The sequence below is a fragment of the Dysidea avara genome, chromosome 8 (genome assembly GCF_963678975.1).
Source record: "Dysidea avara chromosome 8, odDysAvar1.4, whole genome shotgun sequence".
Taxonomy (NCBI): Eukaryota; Metazoa; Porifera; class Demospongiae; order Dictyoceratida; family Dysideidae; genus Dysidea; species Dysidea avara.
In genome coordinates this window covers 10027947-10044534 of record NC_089279.1, presented here as the reverse complement: position 1 = coordinate 10044534, position 16588 = coordinate 10027947, and the positions used below count along the sequence as shown (strand labels likewise).

General features: G+C 36.8%; 2 protein-coding genes across 3 annotated transcripts; both read left to right on the top strand.

The window, feature by feature from the left end:
• Window positions 1–225: 225 nt before the first annotated feature.
• LOC136263130 (uncharacterized) lies at window positions 226–5228 on the top strand. Of its 2 annotated transcripts, XM_066057621.1 has the most exons (7): window positions 226–433; window positions 482–727; window positions 786–1010; window positions 1158–1839; window positions 2041–2277; window positions 4591–4830; window positions 4927–5228. In XM_066057621.1, the coding sequence occupies exons 4-7, from the start codon at window positions 1735–1737 to the stop codon at window positions 5146–5148; spliced, it is 804 nt and encodes a 267-aa protein (XP_065913693.1). In that variant the 5' UTR covers window positions 226–433; window positions 482–727; window positions 786–1010; window positions 1158–1734; the 3' UTR covers window positions 5149–5228. The 2 variants fall into 2 exon arrangements, with proteins under 2 accessions (XP_065913693.1, XP_065913692.1); XM_066057620.1 differs by lacking the exons at window positions 2041–2277; window positions 4591–4830; window positions 4927–5228 and having other exon boundaries at window positions 235–433; window positions 1158–1696.
• A 6200-nt stretch (window positions 5229–11428) lies between these two features.
• Window positions 11429–15532, top strand: LOC136264246 (uncharacterized). Its single transcript, XM_066058960.1, has 2 exons — window positions 11429–11643; window positions 14960–15532. Exons 1-2 carry the CDS (start codon window positions 11551–11553, stop codon window positions 15389–15391), a joined length of 525 nt encoding a protein of 174 aa, XP_065915032.1. The 5' UTR covers window positions 11429–11550; the 3' UTR covers window positions 15392–15532.
• Window positions 15533–16588: the final 1056 nt, after the last annotated feature.

Sequence of the window (16588 nt, the reverse complement as noted above, 5' to 3'; positions counted from 1 at the left end):
TGTGTGGAAGTCCCCTTTTCACACATCCAGTCACATTTGCTGTTGAGCATTGATTCACTTCCGCTAATTTTGTACGCGCAAAAAAAGTAATTTATTTATTTTATTTATTAAGGCTTTACATAGGACACCTGGTCCTACAGCCTGTTTACAGAAAGTGTGTTTGAAATTTGACTCATCTGGTTTCTGATTACGTACATGTAGCTGGGGATATCCGAGGGTATTACCCTTTGAGGCTTTGTATATTTCCGAGAACAATCGAAGTGCGCAGTCACAGTGAACAAAAAAATACCCTTGATATTGAATTGATCAATTTGGTCTGTGTAGGCGGTGTGAGAGGAAAGATTTGAATATGTCTATCGTACCTATCAGAGCAAAATGGAAGGTAAAAGTAAAGAAGATCGACGGAGCAGAGCGGACCGTTGAAATCGACCAGGTATATGCTTTTTTTTGCTGCCTTATGCGTAGTAAAGGTCGTCTTTAGGACGCAACTGTTCGCAAGCTATACAGTACGGTGAGGCAAGACCTAAGGAGAAACTGGGGCTTTCAGGATGCCATCCAGCTATTCAAAGGCCCCACACTGTTGGTGAAGAACGATACCAAGATGCGTGATTCAGGCATCTGTAATGAGATCACCCTCTCTGTGGTGGTCCAAACTGGGCCAGACAAATGGGACCTGTTTGTTACCTTACCAGGAAGATCCAGTCCGAGTACGATAACCCTAAATGAGGTACAATATTACAGTGCTGGTACCATACTGTGTACATAATGCTGGTATATTGCCACAGACTGCAACATGTGATGACTTGTATAAGAAGGTAGCAGAGATACATGGAAATGGTCGACCACTTTGTGTGAAGGATCCAATTGGTGATGTTCTGTCAGAAGGAAAGGCTACTCTTAAAGAAAGTTTGTACGATGGAGCAAGATTGACTGCTGAATATCGACAGAAATGGAGCCTAATTATTTTGAACCAGGGTGCGAAATCGACCTTAACTGTTGAAGTTTCTGCGGTATGTTTCAACTGTATTCTTATTTTGCGTTTTCTTGAGTGTGAATTGTTGACAAGTTTTTGTATACATACCATGTGACGTGTATAATTATTGTGGACAGAATTGTGCAGTTAGTGGTGAAGGTATTGTGCTGTGTCTTTTTTGTAGAATGCTTATGTGAGGGATGTGTTCGTAGAAGTAAGGAAGAAGATCCCTGTTGGAGAAGGATTAATACTAAACACTGGCACAAAGGAACTTAACAACTGCATGAATGATAAGATATCTAGTGTAGGGCTGACACATATGAGTAGCATTTGTGTTGTGATGCGACAGAAAGGGGGCAGTGATCCTCGAGTACAAATGCTGCAGAATTGTCCTAACAAGGATGTTGTTGGAGTGAGCACTCCATCCATAAGAGCCTGTCCATACTGTGGAGCACTGGTCCAACACACTGATGCCTGCAAACATATGGCTTGTCCAGCATGTAGTAGAGAGTTCTGTTTCATTTGTCTAAGGAAGAAAGAAGGTGGCTGGCAGTGTGGCAGTTACAATTCCAGATGTTCACCTGCGTCCAGACAGACATATATACCTGGATGACAAGCCATTGCAACTGTTAATATGAACTGTATGTATCATAAACCATTCTAGTAACTCTTCAATTATGTGTATTGCGGTGTAATCGATGTATTAATAATACGTGATGTGAATTAGTGTACGCTGTATTAGAGTGTTTTCACGTGAAGCCATGTCCGGTTTCAACTCGAGTATAGTTCCAGTTAGGAGCAAATGGACCTTCACTATTACTGAAGAACGAAGAAGCAGCACTCGTTATTCCGTTACTGTTGATCAGGTAAATAACTTATCCTAGTAGGCTGAAGCGTTTAACTGTCATAATCATTGCCGATCGAGTCACGGGACTCGATCGCCCTCTGACCCTCCAGTCTGCATGGGGGTGCATGATGTTTACGGTACTGAATGTTTATGCAGTTTTGTACGTCGGACACTTCAACATGCACATTAAAGATAAACACATTTACGTTATTCGTGATAGGATGCAACCGTGCGAAGACTGTACTGGGAAACAAGAAAAGCCTGTCGAGCATCCTCAGCACTTGAGTTAAGGACCAGGTCAGGCGTCTTACTGGTGAAAGATGACAAGCGACTGAGTGAAGCTGGGATCACTGGTCCGACTGAGCTGTTGTTGAGAGTCCTACCCCACCCAGACACCTTCACCATTTTTGTGAAGTTACCTGGCCACAAGGAGCAATCTACAATTGTAATCAGTGAAGTACGTACAACTTGAGTATGATTCCTTAATGTATAAGCAAGTATATGATGCATACCTTTACTCTTGCACAGTATGGCATGTTTTCATACAAGTGCATAATGCACCTATCAATATTCCCCACTCCATCCAGTAGTACGGGCAATGTCGGGTTTTAGGAAGTTAAAATGTGCCTGAGGGCTGAACAAGTGGTGAAAAGTTTTTAATTGTGGCACGTGATAAAACTGAAGCACGGTGTCAAATCCCTTCATATCCTCACATCATAGGTGTGGGGGTTGACCACCAGGTTAAATGACTCAAATCCCCACCCTCCCCATACTGGGGGGGGGGGGGGGGGGCGGGGGGGCTGTGGCTTAACATTGATTGATGGATAATTTATGTATGCTGGCAGGATAGTAGAGTAATGAATCTAGCAGAAAGTAGCTAGTCCGCAACTCGAGAAATATTAATCTTGTACAAGATTTCAAATCTTAAATTTTTGCAAGATTTCAGAGCAAAAACTTTTGTAGTATTCAGAATAGTTGGATCATGAGGTGTTTATGTATGAAAATTCTTTCATAAGAAAAAAGGTTCAAATTTCATATTCAGAAGCCATACAAGAGTTACAAATCCTTCACAAAGCTGCGAGGTGTAGCACACATGATGCTGCATGGAGGTATATATATAGGTGAAATATGCAACCAATTTCAGATTTCAAAATTAGCTGAGATTTCAAGATTTTGCAGACCCTTTGCTGAAGGTTTTGTTTCTTGGGTATCTAAAGTTGTCAAACAGGCAAACCACGACCCTAGCTATATCACATGCAGAATATGAGCCTGACTGGTTAAATACAAGCTAACCTGTATAATAACTCCTGAAAGTTTAACATATCTAAGACAGTAGTTATCTCTTAACTCTGTAGCCAAAGGCCTAGCCATATTTGTGGGCTTGTTAATTTAGTGTAATAAATTATGTGACCTGCTGAGCGAAAACTGGCTGTTTTCGCAAAATTCTATTTAGCTTTTAAGAAATAAACTGGGTAAAACTATGCGTGCTACATAAAAATTTTACGCATGGTTCAATCGCTTTGTTATGTACTGAAACAAAGCTCAAATCAATAAAACCTATAACACTACCAGATGCTCCTGTTCATTGGGAGTAATTTGTTTCATGTTTGTACAGCATTCGGTTATGGGTGCTTATGTACGATGTGGTAGAAATAAAGTTTACCATTGATTAAATTGTTGAAATGGCCTTCTGATTTGTCCACATGGAGACATACAGGAAAATGCTACACCTTGATCAATGTGCCTGATCATGAGCCATTCGTAGCTTGTTTCAGTCGTGAGTTAGTTATGATTGATTAAATAAGTAAAAACCTGTAATTTATTTGCCGTATTAATTGTTGCCGTACAAATCAGTTTATTCTTGTCCCAACTGTCTATCGCTGTAACTCCAAGACTATTCATCACAAAAGGCTGAAGCTGTCCATTCCTTTGTTACTATGGATAATAGAGTAACAATTCGAGGAATTTGCAAAACGGCTGGTTTTTGCTCAGCAGGTCACATATGGATGTATGGTAGAAAAGTTTGGACCCTCAGCTATGCCCCATTTACATTTGGCAGATACATTGTCCTAGATTCAAGATGTTTGATTACTATTTCCAAGAGTTCAAAATAATTATGAAATCTCTAGATACCCCTTATCTTGTTGGGATTTGAACTAATACAAGGTCCCCACATATTATAGTACAATCAGTGTCTCTGGTATAGTATTTTTAATATCTGGGATCTTGTAAATGTGTCAACTTACACAAACAAACAATAGACATCTAAAGAACACAAATACACAGTTAAAGAGTTAAGGTTTTTGTGTTGTACATGTATTTCTTATTTTGTGAGTTCTTTAACCAGCTATAGTTTTGTATGAAGCATGTTCCATGATTGGTTATGTCCACCATTTAAGTCAAAGCTTCGTTTTTGGTACCGTGTGTGAGGCTATTCTGAGGCCAATAACATGTCGGTTTCACAACAAAAACTCCCACACAGTGTATACATAGGCAAGCCCTATTCATCATTTTCAGGCAAGTCACACACATTCATGTAATGAATATTATACATGTTATGCAGTATGTATAAAATCCTTCATTCATGATGATTCTTTGTTGGAGTTATATTATGTGAACATGCATGCAGACATATGATTTTCTCAAAACAATGTCAAGAAATTAGGTATTCTGTCCTTCTATATAGTGCATATTGAATGCAGTGTGCTATGTAGTAGAGTGATTTTGAATGCATTATCATGATCATAAGTAATATATTCTTTAAATGTAGGCTGAATCACTTGCTACACTACATGAAATGGTTCAAGGTAAGATTACAAAGGTACCTGATTGTCCACCTCCTGAAATAAGACTTGGTTATGGTGACGTTAAAATTGATAACAAAGCTGATGCTTTGATCCGTGATGAACTGTATGATGGAGTGTCTTTGGTCGCCAAGTATACAATCATTACTTTGTTTTTAAGTCTTGGAAAAGAAAATCAAAGGATTCTTACAATTACAATTCCACAGGTACGTGTCTAGCTTTGTCAAACTGTTGTATGTAGTACATAATGTAATGCATATTCTGAATGTGTACCCATTATTGACGGGACTGTATATTATCAGACTGCAACAATGGAAGAACTGATTAAGGAGGTGAGGACAAAAGCTCCTCCAATTAAGGGTACTGAGGAATGGCGACTGATTTTTCGCAAGACAGAGTATCGGGCTGATTCAAATACTACTGTGGAGGATAATGATTTGCAACATGGCTCCACAATGATTGCCGTTACAAGAGTTGTCGGCGGCAGCAATACTTTGGCACTGGTGCAAATTCACTGTGCTTAGATGTATTGCTATGCAATATGACAATATATAGCATGTGTGGCAATATCGATTATTTTACGAATGTTATGGTTGTGAATGTATGCTGGAAAGAGTTTGAGGGTAATTAATTATACTACTTTTACCCGTACAACAAAGTGATAAGTACAAGTACATCTTTCAAAAATGGGACGTGATATTACAATGCAACTTCTCTATACAGTATTTCTGGGATGATGAGCCATATTTACTAAGTATAACATGTATAACCTTAACCATAATACGTTAACAAATTGATGTCACAATGTGACAATACCGTAAACAGTCAATAGTTGTTAACTACTGAGTACTTTCTATATATCAATATGTGACCAGGCCTGCAAAAATATGCTATAGGGAATGTAGGCAAATAATAATATTTTTGTCTACTTTTTCAAACTTTCACGACTCATAACTTTTCATACCACTATCCCATGACCAAACTATTTTCAGTACTTCTTATACGTTTAATTGGCTTCATGATAAAATATTAACTTATAGAATGCAAATATGCTGAGATATGATTTGTTATGTGATAGGATGTAGTTTGTGCCCACATGGCCTGTTTTCACAGGCCCAGTCACATATACCATATAAAAAGGCGTGTGGCCTGGACTATGCAGTGTAGGTCAAAGTTGCTACATTTCATAGAAATTTGAAAATGAAATAGCTGTTGTTATATGTTTGTGTGGCACAATACAATCAATCCCTTTATAAACTATTCTTGGTAAATTGATTAGGCTTATAAGGGAAAGTACATTAAATTAATGTAATATTTTTCTTTTGACAAGTGGATGTTTCATGGAAAGATAAAATAATAATTATGTGGTTAACACCTGTAGTATGTTCGAGTGTTGAGCTGAATCCTAAAAACATTTAATAACTCATGAATGCAATTACAGACGATCTTGAAATTTGGCTCATTTGTAGTACTGCTTGACCTGCTAAAAATATTTCATTGTTCAAATGTCTGACATAATATTTATGGCCAATCAAAATATTCACAATACATTTCCTATGGGGAAGCCATATAAGTACAGTGTCCATTACAGCTCTTTCCCGAACTTGTAATGGAGCCAAACCATACATGTCTGTTGTTGACACCTTTGTTGGTACCACTAATCACCTGGTTGGCTGAAATATTTACTGTGTTGAGAAAAAAAATCCACTTTTAATTTTCAGGATTCAGCTCAACTTGCACATACTATACGATGTTGTAGTCCACAACCTTTAGTGTGCTATGCATATACAATGTATGGCAAGCATTCACATAATTAATGCAGGCCTGCATGTATATATCCCTAATTCTCACAAGTTACAAGTAGAATAATGTTTCACAATGCGACTTGTAAACTATAGGCTATTTTGATCACCAGTCAGTTACACATTAATGGGTATACAGACCATTTGCATGATGGCAAGGCTTTTTTATTATAATAGTCTATACTCAAGAATCATCACTTAATAATTTGACTGCATGACTATTTTTGCAAGCTTGCAGCCAAACTAGCCCAATCATATCGATGAATGTTCAGTAGTTGTTATTTTAAGCTGCATGTACTATACTGTTGAATTTGGGGGTGATAGTAAGGCCAGGAGAAGTAGGTTCCTTGTTTTTCATCATATAGCCTCCCACTTCTACCAAAGCACAGCGCCTCAACTTTCATCATTATATTCTAGTTGATACACCCCATATTTTGCATGTGATCTTTAACACACGTGATGCACCTAATGGCATTTGTTTGTATCACTGCTACCGTGCATGGATGGGCAGCTGTGTATGCTGTGTAATATGGTTTGTATATCATGATATGCATATGATTCTTGTGACATTATGGTATAAAACAAATTAATTAACATGATGTCTGACCATCTGCCTGCATCAAAACTGAGAAAGTACGTGGCTTGATGAGAAACAAGGAATCTACTTTGCCTGGCCTAAGGTACAGAGATATATGTTCTGTTTGTGTGTAGGGATTCTGCATGATAAAATTAATGGTGTAACTATACATGGTATACTTTCACACTGCATGTAATGCTATGCTACATGTATGTTTAACTTGTGGACACATATATATGCATGTACATGCACATTCCCACTACCAGGTAGTCAGACAACTATACCACAACAAAACATATAATTTCTTTCCATGAAGAACCACAAATCTTAAATAAGGTAAATGATGACATAGAGTGTACATTTAGGTGAGGAGGAATTTTCTACTTATATGCACTTACTGTTTAGTATAGGCATGCATGCATGTGTCAAGCAGGTGGTTGATATAAAATTATATTTTTGTGGCTGGTATATTATGTTTACTTGTATACATACAAACCAATGCATCGGCAAAGATGAAGATTATAAGTAGCCACATAATATTCCAATCATGTATATATTAATACCATGTTTTGTTATCTAGAACACTATGTATACATTACTTTACTAGCATTGCACAGGAATAATGCAAACAGCATTTCACTCTCAGTGAGTTAGTGAAGCCCCATGCACATGCCTATATATGTATAGCTTGTACTGATTGCAATTGACATGAATAATCTTGGTTGACATGCATATGGCATATAATATTATTAAATATTCCCATGCATGCACTTTATAAATAAAATTGTATTTCATAGTCATCATGTACTAGATGCTTCATTGTAAAGACTTGCGTAGCTACAATATGCAGTCAATATCTGTACAGCTATAACACCCTGCCAGGCTGTGGTAAAAGTTTAAGCAGTTTGCTATTTGGTTGGTTGACGCAGCTGGTAAATTGCATGTAATCTATAAATGCACATCTACAAATGATACAATTAAATGATATACTTGACCAAATTTGACAAAACTAGCTAGACACACATCTAATTTTATGACTGAGAGATCACATCTCAATGTTGGAATATACCATTTTCCCTAGTTGTATAATTTTGTAATGTTATAGTATAGTAGAAGCATTGTGTGAAATTTCAGGTCAGTAGCTGTAGCCTGTAGCATGCTGACTGTTCAAGTTACAAGTCAAAGAATTGGATGTGTGTGGAATGTCAAATTCGGTCACATAAATATATATAGCTATATCTATCTATAGTACTTCGGCTAATTGGCTTGCAGTGAGTATAAGAGCAGCATGCATTTGTGTACCTTATAATAGCCTAGCTGTACTGATCAGCTATATAGTTCATGAATTTAATTGAACCAGCTGCAGATTACAACAATCTGAGTACAAAGAGTTACAACACTAGACTTACATGATTGCAATTTAGACTTTGAATAACTACTCAGCTTGCTATTGCAATAAGCTGGCCAACTTTTAAGTACACAGTACATGCAATCTAGCCAAGTCATACTACAATCCCACAAGAAAAACGTTTGAGCTCCATGAATAACCAAATACTGTACATTTATGGTGATTACTGACTTGTAGGTGCATGATTGAGTTTAATTCACACTCATGTGTAATTTGCATAAGTCACACCGACATTGTATTGTTACATGAAACTGTATTATTATCACTGGCCAGCAAATGATTAGTTACAAGGATAATCATTTGGTTAACATAAACAGCCACAAGATACACTGGCATAGCCTGCATTCAAAATATCAGCATAGTTATCACTAGGTTTCACTGCACTTTCATCAGGGTTAATTGTACATTGGGTTGACAGATTGAGCCAGAGTTAATACATTTATACTCTCCTGATTTAGTTACACCACTCACTGCATGCACACAGGGTGTATATATAACATTGTTATTATTTTTATACACAATCTTTCAAATGCATAGCTGTACCTCTAGACTCACTCTGCTAGTCAGAATTATAATATGATACTGTTTATTTGGAAAACCATACAGAATTGCCAATGATTGCAGCTCTGGCTACAGGATCCACACTCTGCGTCATGCTCAATGGTTTTGAATTCAGCAAATGAAAATTAACTATTTTAGCAAAATAATTTATGGTGTTACTGCGAGTTCTATAAATAGAACTTAGTGTTGCAATCCATTCAGCAAAATAGCAGTGCATCAGCTAATGCACAGACAGCACTAAAAATATATTCCTAAATAATTAGCGTTAATATTATTAATAAAAAGAAATTTAATATAATGTAACTTACTGTAGCTGAAATTATATATGAGAATTTTTTTTAGACAATCAAGTATATGTATAGCTATCTTAGTGAGCATACATCAGTGCTTTGGAAAGGTCGTTGCTGTGTTAAATTATGAACTGATGATGCTTGATTGACTGTTTAAAAAGTTGCAATTACCGTGGCTGAAATTCATTACCCAATCTATTGTTGATTCTCCCTTTGTGAATGATTTTAAAACACTGCTGGACACACATTACCATGACAGTAATTGATTATTGATTTTGTAATTAAAGTAGCTAAGTACATAATTTGTTTATGGATGTATACAGGCACAAGCCGTTATTCTTAAAATACAAATAAAATACAAAAAAAAACAAAAAAACAAATTGTACACTGCATGTACAGTCTACTTTAAGCTATATATTGTACGGTACATAAGTGCATACTAGTGCACTGGAAAAAACTTGATCCACATACTTACAGTTTTTCTCCTTAACTCATGCCTGTATGGCTACATATATCAGTGTGCCGTTACAGCTTGTGTTGATTACTGCAGGCTGGATACCTCAAATGTACACCAGCGTTGTTCATATAGCTCTATAATGCTCTTTAGCAATAACTCACCTAAAATATGGACTCTGACAACATGTCATGTGGGAAGTAGTTATTGCCTTTGCAATATTATAAAACTGTAACTACACTTCAAAGTCAGCTGTGAGCAAATTTGTCTGTACAGTTAATAATACCATACACACCAGGTATGATACACGCTATTTCTATGACATGCACAGGGGTGGATCCAGAGTTTCGAAAGAGGGGGGGCACCTTTCTGAAAAACAGTTGAAGACCAAAAAAACTTGCTGAAAACCAGTTGAAGACCAAAAAAAAAAAAAAAAAAAAAAGGTCACAACAATAATAGCTAGTTATCCTTACCAACTATATCACGTCTGTTATGTAAAATAAAATCCTATTTGTAGCTTCATAGGTAAGCTACACTGCCTCATGAACATTGTGACTGCTTTATTAGAGTAATTGACTGCTCTATTAGAGTATCTCGATCTTGAAGTGGGGGGGGGGCATTTGCCCCAAATGCCCCATCCTGGATCCGCCACTGATGCACTATAGCTAGCCTATGATACTGAATCACATGCATAATTCCATGCCCGTGCATGCAGGCGAAAGACAATTATTAAAAACTGGGCCAGGAATCACGTGTTTCATTCTATAGAATCACGTGTGATTATGAGAGGCCTGACGTAGCAGCAGTTTATTTACCAGGAGTGCACTTTACCACTTGCTTACTTAGCTACGTATATAGCTACACATATAGAAATGTTTGGCAGTATAGCCTATAACTATTATTATTATTTGTGTGTGCTGTGCAGAAATCAATGTGATTATAACGCACAGGTGTGATTGTGATAATTATCTAAGAGGGTACAAAACTGATCGTGTGTGGGGGATTTGACTATATGAGGGGGGATTGAGTTCCACAGTTTGATTGTCGAGGGGAAAAAGGAAAATTTAAAACTATCAATTCTGGTATCTAGTTGGTTGAAGTAGCCATTTCTCAAGAACGGTGGAATAGGAATCAAACAATCATTTGGAATACACACCAGGTTGTTAGTGATTTTATACATCATCTGTAATTTGGCTCTGTTCCTCCTGCTTTTTAGGGTAGGTAAGTTAAGATTTTCTAACATTATTGAAACACTTGAAAATCTGGTCACTGTAAAGTGTTAATAATAATAATAAATAAATAAATAGAGTAGTCCTTGTAACACAACCCATCGGCGAATGGTCTTTTATAACGAACGGAAGCGCCAAATTATTTACCAAATTTTACTTTATTTTTTTATATGAAAACAGTAACCCTATGACATAACATAATAAAACAACTACAATAGTGAACTTAAATACAAGCCTAAACGACCTGCACAGCAATCGGTGCCTCAGCGACAGGACATCGCAAACTGGACCTGGCACCGTGAATGCACATAGCTAATTACAGATCTCAACAAGGAGAAGCTTAATTTACATCTCAACCATCCCATCACTACTCCGTAAAAAAAAAAAAAATTAATGATAGCTATTATGATGTAATGCAATCCGTTTTTAGTACTATTGGGATTTTCCCTTATGTCAACAGTATATATAGTGCATGCATGTTCAAACTACTATAAAAATTTGCGTGATGCACTATACGAAAATAAAATTGGCGTATTGAATATAGTTCAACGCATTAAGACAAACGTCTATAAGGGTGCAGTTTGAATCAAAGCAAGACTCGCGAGATGTCGATTGTACCAGTGGGAGCTAAATGGTCTCTGATGGTTTTACATCAAGGTGGAGGTCATTCACAGACCATAACTATACAAGTGTCTGAGGTATGCACGTACGTATAGGTATAGTGTTATAGATGTAACGGTAGTCTCGTGCGCCCGACTCAAAGGGCGCACGAGACAATAACCTGTTCGCCTAGTCTGGGTGATCGAGTCACGCATCACAAATGGCTCTTCATGCATGCTTTAAGTTTGAAAGATATAGAGTAAGCCACCAATGTTCAACCACTGTGACCGCACAAAGAAGGTCCTGCTCTTGCTGTGCCCTTGGAGAGGTCTATAGGCCATAGACTCTTGCATACAAAATTTCAGACCTGCATCTTTCTTTGTCTGGCTGCAGGAGCTGCAAAAGTGAGCTTTATTTATTTATTATTACTGGGCAGGCAACTCTGCTGATGTGCCCAGGAAAAAAAAGAATTTACAAAGATTTACTAGTATTAGCTAGCTACAATGATTTAGGAGTCTATAGAAACGTTAGTAAGTTATCAGTAAATAAGTTCAAATGTTCGATTATTGCAGTGGGTAGGTTGTTCCATTCATTAATTGTTTTTGAGTAGAAGCTCTGTTGATACGTTACAGTAGATGAATTTGGAATAATAAAGTGTTGGGGGTGATACTGTCTGGTGTGTCTTGTTGGGTGGAGATAATGATGTGGGATTTCGAGAGCATAGTCATTGAGTAAAAGTTTAAATAGTGTTTGTAGTCTTGTTATTATATGCGCTTTTTTTAAAAGAATGTCCCATCCTAAATGTTCCAACGTAGATGTAACTGAATTATATTGTCCATAATTGTTGAGTGCCCATCTTGCAGCTCTGCGTTGTACCTTTTCTAAATGCTGAATATCCTGGGGATCCCAGACCAATGCTGCGTATTCCATTAAGGGACCAACCATTGAAAGGTAAGCTGCAGCTTTTATATCTGTAGAGCAGGTGCTTAAATTACGTTTTAGAAAGTTTAGAGTTTGTGTGGCTTTACTTGCAGTGCGAGATATATGTGGTAACCATGATAATTTCTTGTCCAGTAGTACGCCAAGATAAAGATGTTGATCTGCAGTGGATAAGACTTGATTGTTCAGTTGAGCTGTGCGAATGTTCTCGATTAGGCCAGGCAAACTTGATTACTTGATTCTCATGGTCCACAGTTCCCTTGAAATCTCATACAGCCCTCTTTGAAATCTTGTTGAAATCTCTAAAATTGTTGTAGAATTCCGTATATTTCCGTATTTGCAGCATCACGTATGCTACGTCCAACACCCCCACAAGTTTTCATAGAACTCGAGAAAGGATTTCGTGTATTCCCATATACTGTGTATCATGTGATGTTACTATTCCGGATATCTAAGATTCAAAGATCTCGTACAGGATTTTTTGGAGTTACAGTCTCCCGGGATTTCCATGCATATGGAAGATCATTATTTTTTCATTATTTATTGTTAAAGAAAATGCTCCAAATCAAGCTGTCTGTTACTATAAAGGTTACCTAAAGCCATTTAAAACTAGTACTTACATTTTATCACTGTTTCTGAGGTGCAACTGACATTTTCTGTGCTGTAAAATGATAGCCAGCCTTCATAGCATCAAAATACGTGTGCGTGTGATTGACAACAGCAACAATGAAATTAGAGGCAGTGGGGTAAGGAATGCAGGCGGGGATGAGAAACAATTAATCAAGTTTACCTGGCCTTGTATAGGACAAAAAAAATATCAGTCAAGCAGCATGTTCTGCTCGTAATACTTGAAACTGATCAAGTCTTGCTGTGCTAGATATGAAAGAGCAACTATTTTACTCTCCAAATATATGCAGATACTTGACTTAGTCCTTGTTGCCTGTGAAGCTCCAAAGTCACCTATGTCGTGCAATCTTAAATTCAGGCACACATGATGAAGCTCTTGCACATCAATTAATCACCTATATCAAACGCAAAGCTATTTTTATGAACACATTAAAAGCATCAGCTACTGTTCAATAGTAAATAGATACATGCACGATAACCTCATCTTGATTTATGCCTACATTGCATTTACACTTCTCTGACAGTAGCAGCCTAGCTACTGCACCCAACACACATATACACAATCTAAATCCACTAAAATGCTATCTTCTCTCTTCAGATGTCCAGGACATTAGCCAGATTGAAACACTCTAATAGAGCAGTCACCTATTACACAAATGAAACTGTCAAAAGGTCTGAGGGCCATGCCCAGGTATTTCACTTCAGTAAGATGTGAATTTTTCAATGTTTCAAATTCCTTCAATGTTATTTAAATTAAATGCTGATTAAATGTGTAATACATTGGCTGATTGTTATATTAAACAGGTGTCCTACAGACCTTCAGCGCTTGTGCTGTAAAGCATTAATGAATAAAATAAAGTAATTGACTGCTCTATTAGAGTATTTCAATGTCCTAAACATTTTGGAGAAAAATTCTAGACATTTTTAAAAGAGAGAGGATAGTCATAACCCATTTAAGTGGATTTGGATTGTGTATATGATTGTGTGCCAGGTGCAGTGGTTAGACTGCTACTGCATGTCAGAGAAGCATAATTGCAATGTAGCTATTTGGGAAAAAATCAAGGTGTGGTTATCTTGCATGTATCAATTTACTATTGAACAGTAGCTGATGTTCTCAACGTTAGCTTTAATAATAATTTATTTGTTTTAATGCACAAAAACCTCAGTTTTGAGTTTGTGTAATTTAGCTTGAAAATAATTTTACATTTACACCAGCAACAACTTCAGCGGGGAGGGAGTTTTTATTTATATATAAGTAACTAATTGTTGTGCATGAGCTTCACATGTGGCTGAATTTAAGATTGCATGAAAGAGGTGACTTTGGAGCTTTGTAATTCACAGCTATTGTAATAGGACTAAGCAAAATATCTACAATTATTTAGAAAGTATAAGAGTTATTGAGCACTGAAAGACTTGATCAATATGAGCAGTATACCACTCCACTGATAACAATTTTTTTGTCTGATAATTAAGAACATTTGGACAGGTCATTTTTTCAGCTCCTGCAGCCAGACAAAGAAAGCTGCAAGTATGAAATTTAACATGCAAGAGTTTATGACTTAGAGCTCTCCAAAGGCATAGTAAGAGCAGGAATATTCTTTGTGGGTTTAAATAAAAATCATGTCCAATCACATGGTGGTCAAGCATTGGTGGCTTACTCTACAGACAGTGACTATATCTGATGCCAATTTACATACAACAGGGTGAAAATTCTTTACTGACCACTGGGATAGCTAGGTTTGTGGCACAGCTAATCTTTTTGCACGTATATTAAGCTAGCTACTAGCAGATCTACAGTGTTTTTGTATTCTTATCATTTTATGATTTTGTACCCATTATATCTTGTAGTATGCTAAAGTGAGAGATATATTCACAGAAGTCAGAAAGAAGGTTAATGTTGGAGAGGAGTTAAGGTTGACTACTGGTACCAAAGAGTTAAACAGCTGTATGGATGACATGATTTCTGATGTTGGCTTATCACATGGTAGTTCCATCTGTATTGTTATGCGGCAAAGAGGGGGCAGTGATCCTCGAGTTCAAATGCTTCAAAATTGTGGCAACAAAGATGTTGTTGGAGTAAGCACTCCCTCCTTAAGAGCTTGTCCCCATTGTGGAGCATTGGTACAACACATCGAAGCTTGCAAGCACATGAATTGCCCAGCTTGTAAACAAAACTTTTGTTTCATATGTCTGAAAGTACCAAGTTCAGGATCATGGCAGTGTGGAAGCTACAATGCCAAATGCACTCCTGCTCCAAGGCAAACACGGATTCCAGGATGATACCCTATCATAATACCTAACTCAACAGAGACGTAGTATGCATAATTCAATCTTTTGATTATACTTGTTTGTATGTGCTATTATACATGTGTGCAGTGCAGGCATAGTAACAAAGTACGATGAATCAATCAAGATACTAAAGTGTATACACAATTACTTGTATAATAAGCACAAGTGGAATTTTATGTAAATGAACTAGCTTGCCATTTACTTGTGTGCTATAACAGTTACTATATAGTCTCTAAGATGACAAGTTACGTATACATATAGTATATACATGCTTATATATTGCCAAGACAGATTCAAAGAGCAGGCCAGCAATTAATCAGGATACACATCTTAGCAGAAAGTATAGGTGCAGCCCATCTATAAATGCAAATTCAAACAGCAAATGAACAGCATGCTAGCATCTTTTACTGAATTTTTTTTTTTGGAAAAAGTCCACAAACTTTTTATGATTGAAATTTATAAATTTATTGGATTTAAATGTTTTAATGATTGAATTAGAGTTGGGTACCGTACTACCCAACAAGGACACTGATGCATATGAGATGTAATAATAACATTTGAAAACTTTACTGTAAAATTTCTGTAAGAGGACACTATTTAATACATTAAATAATTATAGATTTCTTCTGGTCCATGCAGTGATTCAAGACTATATGTGATCTTAAGAAGCTTGCCGCTACTTTCTTTCCAAGCCTAATTAACTGCAGTTGTAATAGTAACAGAAGTACCCAACACATCTGAGCAAAAGCAAAATCAATAATTTTTAAGATCAAAGGATTTAGATTTAGGTAGGATTGAACATTTTCTGTTGTCTTCCCTTCCCTCTGTTCAGTATAGCCAAGGATGAAGTTACATTTACTATACATTGTTGTAGTGAGGTCAGGAACATTAAATTTTGAAGGCATTGGTTCTGTTCTTTTGCTATCCAATCCAACCTTGTACACCTAACTTTTATTGTTTCAACTTCTGAAGCATTGCATGGCAATGACTGTATTGTATTACTATGGTTTTCAAGCTTAGACCTAAATTAATTCTTGTAATTTCATCATGTTTTGCCCCTACCTTTTCAAGTCTTGAAGTAATTGGTTGTTAACAGCTTTCACAGAATCAAAGATGATTAAATGTGATTGACAGGAGGTTAGCTCAGTTATATAGGTAATTATAAGGTACATTGCTATTATTATCAAT